General features: G+C 35.7%; 2 protein-coding genes across 2 annotated transcripts; one reads left to right on the top strand and one right to left on the bottom strand.

Moving 5' to 3' along the window:
• Window positions 1-481: 481 nt before the first annotated feature.
• LOC113508753 (SEC14-like protein 2) lies at window positions 482-14,056 on the bottom strand. The gene is made up of 10 exons (XM_026891834.1): window positions 14,038-14,056; window positions 10,954-11,023; window positions 10,430-10,473; window positions 5,419-5,539; window positions 4,647-4,798; window positions 3,450-3,588; window positions 2,563-2,762; window positions 2,062-2,207; window positions 1,155-1,303; window positions 482-703 (listed from the first exon to the last, which is right to left on the bottom strand). The coding sequence occupies exons 1-10, from the start codon at window positions 14,038-14,040 to the stop codon at window positions 555-557; spliced, it is 1,173 nt and encodes a 390-aa protein (XP_026747635.1). The 5' UTR covers window positions 14,041-14,056; the 3' UTR covers window positions 482-554.
• LOC113508752 (armadillo repeat-containing protein gudu-like) lies at window positions 11,137-15,571 on the top strand. The gene is made up of 6 exons (XM_026891833.1): window positions 11,137-11,839; window positions 11,910-12,216; window positions 12,428-12,773; window positions 12,911-13,294; window positions 13,494-13,708; window positions 15,403-15,571. The coding sequence occupies exons 1-6, from the start codon at window positions 11,244-11,246 to the stop codon at window positions 15,532-15,534; spliced, it is 1,980 nt and encodes a 659-aa protein (XP_026747634.1). The 5' UTR covers window positions 11,137-11,243; the 3' UTR covers window positions 15,535-15,571.
• Window positions 15,572-16,016: the final 445 nt, after the last annotated feature.

The raw sequence follows: 16,016 nt of genomic DNA, 5'->3' as shown, positions 1-16,016 counted from the left end.
CATTTAATAGCGATTGATGTAAAAAGAGCATCGCAAAAAGAGTAGCTGGGTGATTCTCCGGAAAAAAGTAACACAAATTAAGAACATCATTATCCTCACCTAATTTTTCATACTGCAGATTGCTTGATTTAATATTATTTTAACCTAAGCTTGTAAAGTACTACGGCTATTATTAGATGAAGTAAGAATTAAAACATTTTAAGCATCATAGTGAAGTGAACCAGTTGGTGAGGATAATGATATGACCTTAACTAGTGTATTTTTTCCGAAGAATCACCCAGCTACGGCATGGGCCTTTATATTTATAATATGTCATGTAATATTATCTATCAGTTTCTGAACGCTTGCAAAATTACTATCTTTAAATGTAAGGTCAGCTAATGATATACAATTTTTAATCCTACCATGATTTTGAATATCGTCCAAAGTCACAGCAATGCATGCAGCAACGTTAGATAGATATGACAGATGTTTTTTTTTTAATAATACTCGGCATTGCAGAAACTTACGTCTTTACAAAGCAAAACTAATTTTATACTATTTACATCTTATGGTTAAAGGGACGTACTACAAGCTGCCACAGATTTTTCATCAGTCGGTTCATCACTTATGTTGAGGTCCCTTGTGGGGACCGTTATAATAACGTGGTAATACACCTTCTTGCTGCGAAGGAACGCGCTCTTGTTGTCGAATATAATTGAATCTGTTGGAAAGAATTTCGGATAAAGCACATGAGTAAATACAGTACAGGGAAGATATAATTCAGTATACTTAGGTATGAGGCGTATAAATTATTATAATGAGATTATGTACTTAAAATCACAATCTAGGTTATACGAAGACGGATATGTGAAACTGAAGCCCTTATAACAACATTATTATTAATTATTTGCCTACAAAGAACATTTGGTTGCAATAAAATAATCCCGGAACAGTGCCAGTAAAACCGCCAAGTAAATAAGGAATTTCAATATGGAATAGTTTTTGAGTTGTGAGGGGGTCAAATGTGGCTATATATATAGTTCCTGTAATACACAAGGTACTGCAGCTCGCTCTGTTACTTGATCCTAGCTCGAGACGCTACCGCGGGTCTAGATAAATATAGCTGAGATCAATAAAAGGCTGTTACGAATCTTAATATGAATATATCTTACATGTGGCAGGTCCAGAAGCTTCTAGGATCCCGACGTCAGTTGGACCCTCGGTGATCTTCCGGGGGCCGTGCACGATGGTCTCGTTACCTTCCTCGTCACGACGCTTTATAATGAACTTAATATCGTGCTGGTCTACTCCACATTCCCATCTGCAAACAGAACATTTTTTTGGAAATAATTGGTTATCGCAACATTTTTTAGGCTGTTTTTACTGCTTCCGCTTAAATATTGATTTGAGAAATGAAAGGAAAAGGATTAAGTACTGAATATAATATCAAATCGCCTGAATCAATGAAAAAGTTTTCCTTTCAAGTAGGCCCTTTTCCAGGCACTTTCAAAACGTTAAGGTGATGGCTCTAGTTGCGCGGTTCCAAACTGTCACTCTTATGGAGAAGAACCGGAAAGAAACTCCATAAGTTAATGTTTTTAAAAATAAATGTATACAGTATAGGTAATTTTTACAAATATTATGTTTATGCAAGAACAGCGTTAAATAAAATGATAAAAAAAAATCAACAATCGAAAAAAAGTAAATTTTACTGGGGTTTACACTGTTGATGCATTTACAAGGCATATTTGACCAATAAATTAGAAGAATCGAATGTACAAGGAACGAAAAAAAAAAGCAAAATGAATATTTTACATATATCAAATAATATGTAGTCCTAATGAAATCCTTAACAGGAATGTCAAGGCATGTCAAAACCTTCAGGAATTCAATCAATTCAATCAGCTCATCAGGAAGTAGATACGTTTGTCATCAGGCAATAAGCATTTCCATATTTTTCACTACTTTAGCTAACTTTTTAGTCTCCCTGCCATGCCACACCAAACGACTAGGTCATGCTACCGAAGTACCAAGTCTAGTAGAACCACCTAATGTTTGTAGTAAGAAGGTATGACTTACTTCAAAACACTGTCGTTGTCCATACACAGTAGGTCGACGACGTGCTTCTCTCCAGTCTTGATGGTGACTCGCCTGTAGTCCTTGTCAGTCTCATCCGTGGGATTACTATTGTAGTAGCTCTTAGGAACTTTACCGCCTGGCTTCACCTGCACACAATGTAGAGCATTACTAACAAGGACTTGAAGTAGTTTTCAGAATAACTCACACACGCACAATGCAATGTATATTTTTTTATTTGGGGCCGTTAATTTCGAAAAACAGCTGCATTATCTTACAGTAAGTAGTCCCTAGAATAGAAAGCCCTTTTTTCGGCTTATTTTACAGTCAACATATGAACCGTGAATACTTTTTCTGCCCTAGTAAAAGTATCTTTTCTTCACTACTAACAAGGTACCTATTATATGGAAAGCAATGTCAAAGATGCTTATATGTTTTCAACGATTTTCCATGTATTTTTCAATTTACAACCTGCTTAACTATAATAAAATAATTATAACTCACAATAAGCCCGCATCTCGGGTCTCCATTCTCATCCACCATGGTCCCGCCATAGTGCTGGGGCAGCTGCTCCTTGTCCACCATACTGAGGACCTGCGGCTGCCACTTCTTGGCGTCAGAACTGTAGATCTTGATCTTGGATATCGTGTACTCGTGCATAAACTTCTTGATCACCGAGAATGCTAGAGAGAATACTTTTGGCGCTGAAAAAGAAAAGAGGTTTGTTTGATATTTCGTCTTTTTAGCATGCCAGAGTCCGTTACCAAGGGATTATAGTTATCTACCACCATCGACCATCATATCATTTATCAATGCTACGGCTAACTTGAAATAAAAACTTGGAAATCTAAATTTTACAACGATACAACTTTTAAAGTATTTCTGTGACATAAGTACCTACCTAGTACGTATGTACTCACAGATAATTAACTAATAATTAGGTATTAAATAATATTTAAGTGCACGTAATACTTATATCTATGGGTTTAAAACATAGATACTAAAATTTAATTACATATTTTACATTTTCCTTATGATAATGCTCATGAAGTCATGCTTCTTTACTCGATTAAAATCAAGCTGATTCATTAGCAACATTTTTCGCACCTTCACGTTCGCACCGGTAAAAACCCTGGTCTTTTTGAGAAAAATAAGTGTGTGACCCTTGCCTAGCTAAATCTAAAAATATTATAGTCCACGTATACAATTAAGCATGGACGGCGTCGCCTTCGGAGGCCACGGAAGAGGTGGCGAAACCATCTTAAACTTAACGCGCAAGCTGGTGGGCGCTGCATTCCCAGAACAGAAAATCGTGGAAGGGTTTGGGGAGGCCTTTGCCCAGCAGTGGGAGTCAATGGACTTGATAAAAAAATACCACTATATTGACCTACCATTAATAATATAGCAGATCTTCAAGATCTCCGGGTAGTTAGCTTCATACAGCTGCAGCAAGGTGAACACCATCTCGGCGGCCGGCTTCCACGCGTACTGCTTTATGTTGAAGCCCTCCAAGTCGAATATTACTGTGACCTGGAGAGATATCGATATTGTAGCAACACCCAGGCCCCGAATTCAGTACGGGCGGAACACTCATGGTCAATACAATTAATTTCCAATTATTGTGTTGGCAAAATGCTTAAGGGAATACGAATACCTAGTTTCAAATTTAATCCAACTGCCATTCATTCATCGACCATTGTAAATTGCGGAATCTATGTCTTTTATTCCAACTTGGAAATAATAGATTGGTAGGTTTTAACGCCGGGTAAGTAGTTAGTATTAATCTTATACATTTTGCCATTGTAATTTTTCCTCCTAACTATGTTAGATCTGTGACCCATAGAGCAAAGATTATCTAAATAATATTTATCATAGTTAACCATTGCACTTGATTATCTAGCCAGATCAGAAGTGACTGCATTGCATTTACGGGTTGTTAGATCGACAAAGTCCATACAATTTTCCTCAATTTAGTTTTGCATCATGAGTAAATAAGCGGTAATTACTAGCTAAAGACTACTTATTTGACAAGCAAGTTAATCTATAATTTTCTTTAACATAGATATAGGTTAGGTTACTTATTATAAGTAGGTATAACACGAAACCCATGGTTTACTTCAACGTGAGACTTGAAATCAACAAGCAGGCACGTAACTTTACGTATGATTTCGAAAAGCCTAATGTTTTCACACAACACCATCTAGTATTAAACTAACCAAAGCTTGTTGACTACTAGTCAACGGATAATCAGACTTACAACCTCACTAATAACATAGATAAATTACACCCAGACACAGAACAAATGATCGTGCTCATCACAGAAACATTTTTCCTAGGTGGGAATCGAACCCACGACCTCCGATATAGCAGCCAGGGTCACTAACTACTAGACCAACAGGCCAGTAATATTACTCCATACAGTGCATCAGTAGTCGTTCATCAGTTGCGAAATATTCCCTAAACAAAAACCAATTTAAACAAGTTTTAAGGCGTATTTATAAGTTTCTACCTCGTCCAAAAAAATCGAAAATGTTTTGAACATCTGAAGATCTTAGAATTTTCCTTGCTTTTGTCTGGCTTTCTCTTACCTTCAGGGCAGCAGGACCGTGTTCCGCAGCTTGCTTCCTGGCGATCGTGAGGTAGTTCTCCAGGTGCCTCAGGATCATGCGGATCACGTCAGTCTTCGTCACGGAGTGGAGCAGGCCCCACACGTCCAGCCCCATGAATGGAACGATGATTACTGGAAACAGGGCAAACTCTAAATAAGTACTGCGGATGGTGAATTCGGGAATAAAGACATGGGAGCTGTTCTCAGAATGAAATTTTTGGGGACTGAACCCTGACTCATTACCTCTCTGTGTTAAGAAAATGGTAAATTTATAATCACCATCAGAAAACTACACAAATCTTATTTAAGTAAACAATTTTTTCCAACTTTCGTAATTCATAAACGTAAATTGGATGTCATGGCCAAGGTCCTATGTGGAAACATGGGATACACCGATTGTCTGCGAATCATAAGTGACATGTGAATGGCAGTGACAATGACCCAAGTGCTCTGTGGTGAAATCGACACACGTAGGTATATAACAATTAAAAAATTAGTTGTAGTCACATCATACATAATTGTTCAGTGCTCACAATGTAATGTTTTATCGCTGCACTTGTTATAAAATCTTATTGTATTGTATGTAATTACTAGGAAAACCTATAAAAAACAACGATTTAATCAAAGGTAATAAAGTCATTCTTTAACTCAGACACGGAAATTCTAAAATCCTTTTACTTTGTAATTAGTGCAACCATAGATATAAGCAATATAGATTTTGTAAGTGGCTCTCTCTAAAAAGTTTTACTGACCTGGTGAACCTTCTTTGTCAAATCCAGTGCTGCCGCTAGGGAAATGCTTTTCTAATACTTCTGGGGCTTGCCAAGTATGAAGTGTCGTGTCGATGCCCCACTTCTCCCGCCATTTTAGAGACTGGAAATACAATCGTCAATATTTGTAGTCAAGAAAGAAATATATAGCAACAATGGCAACTGTTTCGTACTAATGCAAATAAGTTATTTCGTTTTCATAAAATTAAGTGTAGGTACCTATGTAGTTTACTCACATAATGTGCAAATGGAACTATGGTCTAATTAATTAATAAGAAAACTTTGTTGCGAAGCCGGTAATTATGGTGAGCATAAGGGCGAATTGACCTTTACACAACTGAGATTTTAAAAGGTATTGCGGAGTTGTGATTACTTGTGATGATTACATACTACACGGATAGTAGAGTCACAATAGATTATGTATATTACCTACGCTACTGTAGTAGAGTGGTTGAGGTCACAACGCGAAACCCACTGATCGCGAAGTATCACGGGTTCGATCCCCACGTAGTAGGTAGAAGAGTTTGTGTTATTATCTAAGAATGTTTGACCAGAGCCTGGTGTCTTTTTGCATGTGACTTGAATGTTTTTGAGGGGTTTCACAAACTTTCGCGACACAAGGATTAAATTCTTTAAATCCGTAAATCGATGTAAAGAAACAAAAGCTATATTATAAAAAAAACAGCTATTATAAACTACAGGCTAATAATATGGGCAAGTACTAATTTACGAACTATAAGACTACCTGTCTTATATTTGTGATCGTTATTCGATAGGCTCAGAATTTTGATAATAAGTGACATAACATAACTATAATTCTCGCTACCGTAATCGCAATATTGACCTACAATGCGCAAACCAGTTTTTGCGTAGAACGCATTTTAATAAGAGCATTATTATTTTTTATTCGTTATTTATATTTTTTAATGTTTTCTGTGCATTTTTACTACGAAATGTACCCGTAAGTTTCGGAAACTTGAGTAGTTTCTCTTAATATCATATTACATATAATATGACATATAATACAGGCTGTCGGAACTTCAAAGTCAATAATATCAGATAATTTGATTCCCAGTATCTACCTGCACATTAATTATATTGGTAAGTAGCATTTTAATTTTTGTTTTTCTGTAAATGTCAAACCTTGGTCCAACCCGATCAAGCTGAATATTACAATTCCATGCACTAAATAAAACGACGTGTAAACATTTTTTAAGAGTTCAAACGATGATGTGTTTGGACAAATAACGCGCTATTTCATTTAGGTCTGATTTTTCAATTACAGTTAACTTAGAATAAATATGGCTGTCCGTCATACTTTCTACACAAATGCTGTCAAAACGTCAAACATTCGACAAAAAGTTATCTGGCGATTGCAAATTCGATCCTTAGAGCAGTCGTCGTCTTTTGGGGCAAATTTTAAGTAGGTACTAATTTTAATTAAACAACATAATATTCTACCCTTACAGCACCTTACCGGTAAGTTGGACGTTTAGCACCAATGACTTAAAAAAAACATGTTTACTTCTATCTACGATGGCATTGCATCATACAGCCAGAGGCTATGTCAGAATAGAGTGTTTAGATTTACAAAGTACTTCTTCAAGCATATTCGTGCCCATCACAACAAGGACACAATATTTGACTAAAACTTTCCGCACATAAACTGCAATACAGTAATGGTTTTATTGCGCGCATAACTATTGCCCGCGACTTCGTTCGCAAGGTACCTACTTGAAAAAAGGTAAACAATGTTGATTTGTAATAGAGAATCTTCATTTTGATGTTTATCACATTTATGTGATGTTTAACACAAAAGTATTAAGTTAATCAATTATTAGGTATATATTTGATTTTTTAATTTTTTAGTTAACACGACACACTAAGATTGCTTACCCTTTTTAAGCCCCTAAAACATCGATGTACTCCGCATGTAGGATTTTTAAAAAGGCATAAAATTGTTTTAGGGCGATTGGGAAAATGAAGTAAAAAAAAAAAAAAAAAAAACAATAAATTGCTAAGTCATCAACCGGCCTCGCTACCTCGCCTCGCCAACAATATTATTTTGGTGTTTGGTTCTGTTAAAAAACGATGCAAAGAACGATGCGATATATACCCTAAGATATTTCCTGAAATTAAATTATAGTTTAATTAATAATTATATGTATACTATGTATTAGTTACATTTACCTAAAGGTATTAGTAATTTAGTATAGATATAATGATAATTAACTATTGTTTGTATATTTACATTACAATTTTAATTTCGACAAGGTTTCAAAGTTTAGGTACACACACTTGACCTCCATAACCCCTTAATTAGGTTCACACGGTAATATAAGTCTGTTTAGGAAGTCAGTACTCAGTCCCAAAGCGATCCTGTTTTTTGCTAGATTACCTCTCAACCGTAGAATATTTATTAAATAAACAATTATTAAACACAGAAAAACAGGGCCGTGATTCCTCTATTTTACAATGGCCGATGAATGAATGGCAATTGGATTAAATTTGAAATTATTCTTATTCTTTTAAACATTTTGCCAATACAATAATTGGAAATCCATTGTATTGACCGTGAGTGTTCTGAACCGAATAATACAAATTTAATCCAATTTCTATTTATTCATCAGCCATTGTAATTAGGCGAATTTGGGCCCAGACCTCCCCGGGGCTCTTACCCGACCGCCGCGCCGCAAGAGGGTAATGTACTTATTCTATATCCAGATTCAGAGTAAAAGATGTTCCGGAACCGGTTTGTAAACCGGTTTGATGATCGGCGAAAACTATCTTAATGTCATAAATAACTGATATTAAGGAGTGAGAGACGGCTTTGTGTGTTAATAGTCTCTCCGCTAACAAAAACACGTTTGTTTTTAACATTTCTAAATATTTTAAACGGAACAATCCTCCTCGTTTGATTAAAGTGAATAAAAGGAGCGAATTATTTTTAATCCTACGGTAAACAGATGAGACAAAATATCTTGTAGCACCGAGAACAAAGCGCTTTAAATTATTAATGTGTATGTAGTACAGTCAGCAGCAGACATCAGGGCCCCAATTCTGCTATTTAAAATCGCTGATGAATTTATGAAATTTGGCTTAAAATGACAATTTCGTTTTATTTTAAGCATTTTTCTACACAAATTAGAAATTCAGTGTGAAAAAATTAAAATCAAATTTAATGTCAATACAATTAAGTTTCAATTATTGTATGGGCAAAATGCTTAGGAGAATAGGAATAATTTCAAATTTAATTCAATTGCCATTCATTCATCGGCCATTGTAAAAATAGCAGAATCGGGGCCCTGTTATCATAAACCGATTTACAAAGGTCCAGTATTTTTCAAAGACATGCATGAATCGAAATGTGCCCAGAAATTTTTACAGTATAAAGGTGCGTCTCGTTCCACTGGTATCAACTTAAAAGCAGTTTGATCTCATTGTCTCTGTTTAACTTCCGCTATAGTTAAGTAAAATATAAATTGATTTTTATTTATAGCTTGAAAGAATGTTAATGTTAAACTAAGAAATAGTTGAATTAATCTTAGACATTATTTAGCACAATTTTTTTTTCTCTCATCCAACTCTTATTTAAAATCCAAGCTTATGTTGCTGACAATACATACTTCTTAATGATAATTGTTTATTAAGAAATAAGAAATAAAATATGTTTTTACGTTTTGTTTTTTTTTACCATACAATAGCCGGAAAGAGTTACCTAATGCGGCGGCCTTGAAAATCTAATTTATGTGCACGCAGTACAGTAAGTAAAGTTATGTAACAACTTTATGGGGTCAAGTGCAAACGAAGTATCTAAATTTTAAGGTATTCAAACTTATTGAAATAAATTATTTTTAGCTTAAAATTAAACTGTCTTCAAAAACAATTATTATTAAGAGGCGATAAAGGAGAAGAGGGTTATATTGACGGGCCTGTTAGTCTAGTAGTTAGTGGCCTTGACTACTACAACCCGAGATCGCGGGTTCGATTTCCATCCAGGACATTTTTTTGGCGTGATAAGCGCGATTAATTGTTCTGTGTCTGGGTGTAATTTATCTATGTTATGTATGTATTTAATATATGAGTATGTTCATCAGTCGTCTAGTACTCATAATACAAGCTTTGCTTAGTTTTGAGATTAGATGCCGTTGTGTGAAAGTTGTGGAATATGGATATAGGAGATTATGATTTAAATAATACCTATGTACTATTAACGAGAACGTGGATAATTCAAAAGACAGTATATTTTTGCTTCTAATTAATTGACACTATAATAGGTACCGGAGAGAGCGAATGCACATTTTGATATATTCTAAAAATAAAATAAAAGTTCAAAGTGTGGTCAAAAAACTAAGGTTAATGCAGTTAAGTACCAAAATTTGAAAACATTTTATCAATTTGAATATTCTTGCTGACGTTTAAAATATGCACCAAGTTTGTGTTGTTTTCTTTATCTTCTGATTGATGTTGAGATTGCTATTATTTACCTAATCTTTTATTAAATAATTCAGATATAAGTATTTCATACAAAGGAACGTAAAATGTTTGTGTTTTTGTTTTATTTATTAAAAGATATACCTATCTAGATATTTTGCTAACACAATTCAACGTTTTTAATTAAGCGATGTGAAATACAGACTACGAATTTATCTCACACTTAATTGTTACTGAAAAACAGCGTGCTCTCTGTTCAGTTGTAACGTTTTGGACGTCAATTCTATTTACAATGGCCGATGAATGAATGGAATTTGGATGCAATTTGATAAACATTTTGCCAACACAATAATTGGAAAATCATTGCATTGATCACGAATGTTCCATCCCACATTGAATTTATGTAGGTACCTACTTTTGAGAAAACGAATAGTGTAATTTTAACTAATTTCTATTATTTCATCGGCCATTGTAAATATCGGGATCTTGGCTTTGGGTGGCAAACACTCGTAGATCGGTTATGAAGGTTTAAAAAAAAAACGAGAATGTAGACACTTACGTCTCTAAGCATTTTTTCAGCAGCCACCGGGTCCCACTGTCGGGCTAAAAATAAGCAAAAAATAAAGTAGTAGACATAGGTTTTGTGAATGAATGAAAGAATCTACTGAATTGAAATACCTACGTACGTACTGCCAAAATAATTCCGTATCTACATGCTAAAAATGGAGTTTAGGATCTTTTATCAATGTATATCGTTCAATTATGCGTACGTATTAAGTAATAAAAGGAATAATTTAATACCATCTGATACCAAGTGAATACAGACATTGTCATTCTAGAATACAGCATGCATATTGTTTGTTTAACTGGACACGTACACATTGTGTATTTGCTTATAGATGAGCAAACAAAAAACAGAATTCGCAAATGAATAAATAACAAATATTGTTAATGTTAAAGTATTTTAATAATAGTAAAATGTATTCCTTCCGAAATAGTTCGTTTGTAACATTTTTTTCTATATTTTACATTCACTTTAACTTTCTTTACTGTTGTGTTTTGAACATTTTTCGAATAACTCACCTCGAAGCCATCGCAAGAGATAATGATCATTGTGTTCCGGTTTCATCACATCTTTTACGCTTCTGCGGAACTGTAACAAACAAAAAAATGTGTTAAATTTTGTAATAAAACCTCTTTGAAACTGGTATTTTTCAATGCCGCCGCTTTTTTCTATGCAGGGCAGTTTTAAATTAAGAAAGAAACGTTGCTTAGTAACCGTATCGACAAGACCATAGCTTGTCAACACAATATAAGTCAAGCGGTAGTATTTTACACCTATTTTTCTTATCCTCTTATTTTAATCTGAAATCATGGAAGCCGATAATATATCGACGTTTAGTACCGATGGGGGGCAAGACACAGTTGGGCTGCCGCGAATTGTGATGGTGACAGAGGGGTCGGACACATCGGCGTCGTCTCCATCCTCCACATCGCCTGACGAGGATAACTGGGCCGATCTGATCAAGTCCTCAGAGATACCCCCAGAATACTGGCACATACAGAAACTAGTAAAGTATATGAAGGCTGGCAACCAAACGGCCACGATGGTGGCTCTATCCTGCCTCAAAGACCACGATCTAACAATAGAGGTCAACCAAAGAGCAATTCAAGAAATCGGTGGATTGGAACTCTTAGTGAATCTACTGGAGACCAGAGATCTGTGCTGCATTTTAGGAGGACTAGCTGTCCTTAAAGATATAACAGCAAACATTGAAATCAGGAAAAAAGTTACAGACTTAGGAGCGATCCCTTTGCTAGTCGGACTGCTGTCAGACCCAGCGAGAGACGTCCAGATACTGGCAGCGGAAACGATAGCTAACCTGGGAAGGATTAGGAAAAGTCGGAAGTTCTGCAGGAAGTTTGGTGGAATACCCAAATTGATAGATTTACTAGACATTAGAGACAAGTAAGTTGATAAACAATACACGTGTTAATTATATATTTTTTACCACTTGTAAATTGTAATGTCATTCTAGGGCTTTAAAATCAGCGCGCGAAGAACTAAATCAACATGAATTGCAATTTTTAACCATAGCCAGAGCAGGTGCTAAGGCACTTTGGTCCATGTCAGCTTCTCAAAGGAATCGAGAAGCTATGAGAAAGTATGGTATGATACCACTAATAGCAAGGATGCTGAAAACTATCCACCTGGATGTGGCTGTCCCAGCAGTGGGGCTACTGCAAATGTGTGCCAATGAGACGTCATTCCAATTGGCAATACAAACTGAGAGGATGGTTGATGATTTGATCAAACATTTGGCCAACGAGGACAAAGATTTAAAGGTATGTAAAAAGAGGAAAAAACCATTGACGTACCTATATCTAATGTTTATTTTTTTACTTTACATGCAAACAAAAACATATTATTATATTATGCCAATAAGTGCGCTGGTTACATATCTTTAATATCAGGCTAGCAGATATTTTTTTATAAATAGTACTATTATATACACTGTGTAAATAGTTCCTGTATTTTTTAATATGGTGTTTCCAGACATACTGCAGCTTAGCAATCTACAAATGTGCCAGCGACGCTGCAACTCGTGACATGATACGAGATGCTGGAGGTCTGGAACTATTAGTGCAAGCAGCCTCAGATTCTACAAATAGGCCAAACAAGCCTCTTTTAGCTGCTGCTACAGGTGCTCTATGGAAATGTGCGAGTAGTGAAGCTAGTGTCAAGAAACTGGACAATCTTGGAGCTGTGACTATACTGGTCAAGCTGTTGGATGATGAGAATGATGGAGTTCTGACCAACGTAGCTGGAGCTCTCGCAGAGTGCGCTAAATATCCACCTAATAGAGACAAGATAAGAATTGCCGGAGGAATACCAATGTTGAGTGAGTATAGTTATTGAGTTTAATATCACTCGGTTAGTATCGTTATAATGTGCCTTTGTTATTTCATTCTATTCCTCGAGTTTCCTTATTATTGCTACATTTTATTAGTCATAATCTTGTATTGTATTGTTTTACAGTCCATCATTTGAACAATACTCACAAACCACTGCTAGAAAACGTACCTTTAGTGCTAATGGAATGCGCCAAGGAACCAAACTGTATGCTACAGATAGACGAACTGGACGGGGTCAGGTTAATCTGGTCCCTACTCAAGAACGACTCTAAGAAGGTCCAAACGAATGCTGCTCTAGCTTTGAGTCCTTGTGTCCAGAATGCAGCAGACTCTGGAGAAATGGTCCGGTCTTTTGTGGGAGCATTGGAATTGACGGTAGATCTCTTGGATTCGGATGATCATAATGTGCTGTCAGCTGTTTGCGCAGCAATAGCTACTATCGCAAGAGATCATGAGAACTTGGCTGTTATATCTGATCATGGAGTAGTAGCTAAACTGGCGAAGCTAGGTAAGATTTGCCTGCAAGGCCCTTAACTCTTATGTTCGTATGAATAAAGCTCCAAAGCAAATTGAACATTGTGTTGATTAAATGTTTAGTAATTGAAACACCGCTTTCTGCATCCTACATAACCGGCTATAATTTTATACGCTTCAGACTAAGATTATATTAATATTACAAAAACTAAATCAACCCCTATTTTATACAGTGAATACAACGGACGATCTCCTCAGAGCGAACTTAGGAGTTGCGATAGCTTACTGCTGCGAGTGGGCGCAGAACCGTCAGGAGTTCGGCAAGCGCGGTGCCATCACACCGCTCGTCAACTACATGACGTCACGCGACCCCAACGTGCACAGGTCCACTGCGCTTGCGCTCTACCATCTGTCTTTCTACTCCTTGAACTGCGTCACCATGCATGCGGTAAGCTGGTTCCCTCATATCACTCACGTTTATATAGTGTTGTTCAAATCTTTTGGTACTTTAATGCCTTCTTGCTAACTATAAAAAAATCTTTGCGTAAGATAATTTGCATATCCCGAAAGATGAATTTCGCAACTTTAATGAACCTGTGTCCATCAGCGGACTGCGATAGGCCAAGTTCATTGATGATTAAATGATGAATGAAATTGTGAACCAAAAAAAACAACAAATCATACAATGGCAAATACTATATCTACCTCCATTAACCTAAGGACAGCGATAGGAGTTAATAGCTTGTTTAAATAAATTATGAATGAAAGAAATCATACCATGGCTATTACTATCCTTTGATAACACACTATCCTTCGTGAGGCGAGTTCTTAAGTTTAGCACATCTAACGAGATCACTCTACTGTATACTAAGTATCGCATGTATCTAGTGTTGAAACTACAGTGAATCAACATCGCCTTCACAACGCCGGCCAGGTGCTATGTTTACATTCCGATGAGTACAGTGCAGAGTACGTAATCTAGATAGAATGCGAGATTGCAGATATGTCTCACTTTGCAATATGCTTGCCAATGCCTTGATTTCACTCTCAGTTCACTTTGTATTTGTCTTTTGACCTATTTTTACAGTAGCAACTTACACTGTGCGTATGTTACTTGGAATTCTTGAAAATAGTTTTGGTCGAATTTAAAAAGAAACCTTTTTGCAGCGTGGGGTGGTTCTAAGTGACCCAGGATTGAGATTGGGTCGATTTTAAAGTTATTTTTGCCGGGTGGGCTTTTTTCAAGTGACCCAGTATAGGGAATCGTGGTAGTATTTGGGGGAGGCCTTTGCCCTTGTTAGAAAGTAGGGTAGAAAAAAGATACATAGTACAAGTAAATGCGAAAAGTATTTTCAGAACTATCATAAGTATTGAATCACTTTGTGAATTGCTTAACAAGACAAAATATCGCGAATTTTGTAAAGGATTTTGAACTCTTTATTTTTTTGGTAATTTTTACACCGGTGACATTTTTTTAGTTGCTCTTGACTCTTATTTACGGCCAGAATGTCAAATTAAATATCAAAAAGTACAAATGTAAGTAGGTATGCTCTCATTCGCCTTTTAAGTAAATGTTTCAAGTTGAACTTTAACCCATAATGACCGTAAGTATTTAGCTTTATTCCACGAAGTGACGCAAAAACGTAACGTATTGTTGGTTCTTATTTCTTTCACAAAAAACGTTTACAGAATACATAATTATTATGTACTTATCATGTAGTTATTTATGCTTTTTGTAATACACCGATTGGGTATGATATGTATGTAAACAAATGTATTAAAACTCCGCCAAGGTGTGTGAATGATTGGAAATGTAATTACCTACTTGGTAAACAAAATGATTACATACTATGTTTATTTTGTTTAACAATACAGTACATATTTAATTATATATTATGTTACTAAAATATTCGCCTGGGATACAATTGCGATTTGAGAAATAGACTCAAAATATTTCAACTTTACCTAACTTTCATTCAGAATGTTTAGATAAAGTCTATTTTTTACAATTTTCCTATTGAAATAGACAGTTACATATGTACCTACGCTTAACATAAAACAAGAAGTCGGAAAGACATTGATAATACTTTCGGCGTTGCGGTTAGAAAAGCTAAAAAGCCTATATTTCCAAACTCTTTTCAGGCTGGAGTCGTACAATTTCTACTAGAAACAATTGGGTCTAAGGACCCTATTCTACAGGAGGCATCGGCCGGCTGTCTCTGCAACATCAGGAAACTAGCACTCGCCACCGAGAAGGTTAAATTGAAACAGTAGATGTATCTTAGTTATCGAAATAAATGTTTTTAATTTATATAATACCAGTCTCTTTCACCCTTCGGTATGGAATCCACGTCAGAAGACGAAATGTTGGCGGCTATAGAAGCCCGCTAAAAATAACTTTCGTAAACAGGCAACTTATACTAATTATTGAATACGCAGAAAGCGATGCGAATCGGACAAACATTTGCAATTAAAAAGATAACAAAAAAGTATAAACGTTAATTTTAAAAACGATTAAGTAATTATTTATTGAATATACACATTTTTTAGCCATGTAAGCATTTTTCGGTTTCGGACACTAAGGTACTAAAGATATTACGGTACTTAGCGTCGATTCTGCTCGTTTCTGGTAATCGATGTTTTCGATTTTAAATGACACAGTTTTAATTTGTATTAAACCGAAAGAATTTTAAATATACAGACAATAGTATTTGCATAGATTTGAACCCGCAACCTTTTGCATACAAACTCGGTCA

The sequence above is a fragment of the Trichoplusia ni genome, chromosome 3 (assembly GCF_003590095.1).
Source record: "Trichoplusia ni isolate ovarian cell line Hi5 chromosome 3, tn1, whole genome shotgun sequence".
Taxonomy (NCBI): domain Eukaryota; kingdom Metazoa; phylum Arthropoda; class Insecta; order Lepidoptera; family Noctuidae; genus Trichoplusia; species Trichoplusia ni.
Note: the sequence above shows the minus strand (reverse complement) of the source record. Positions and strands in the feature narration are given on the sequence as shown.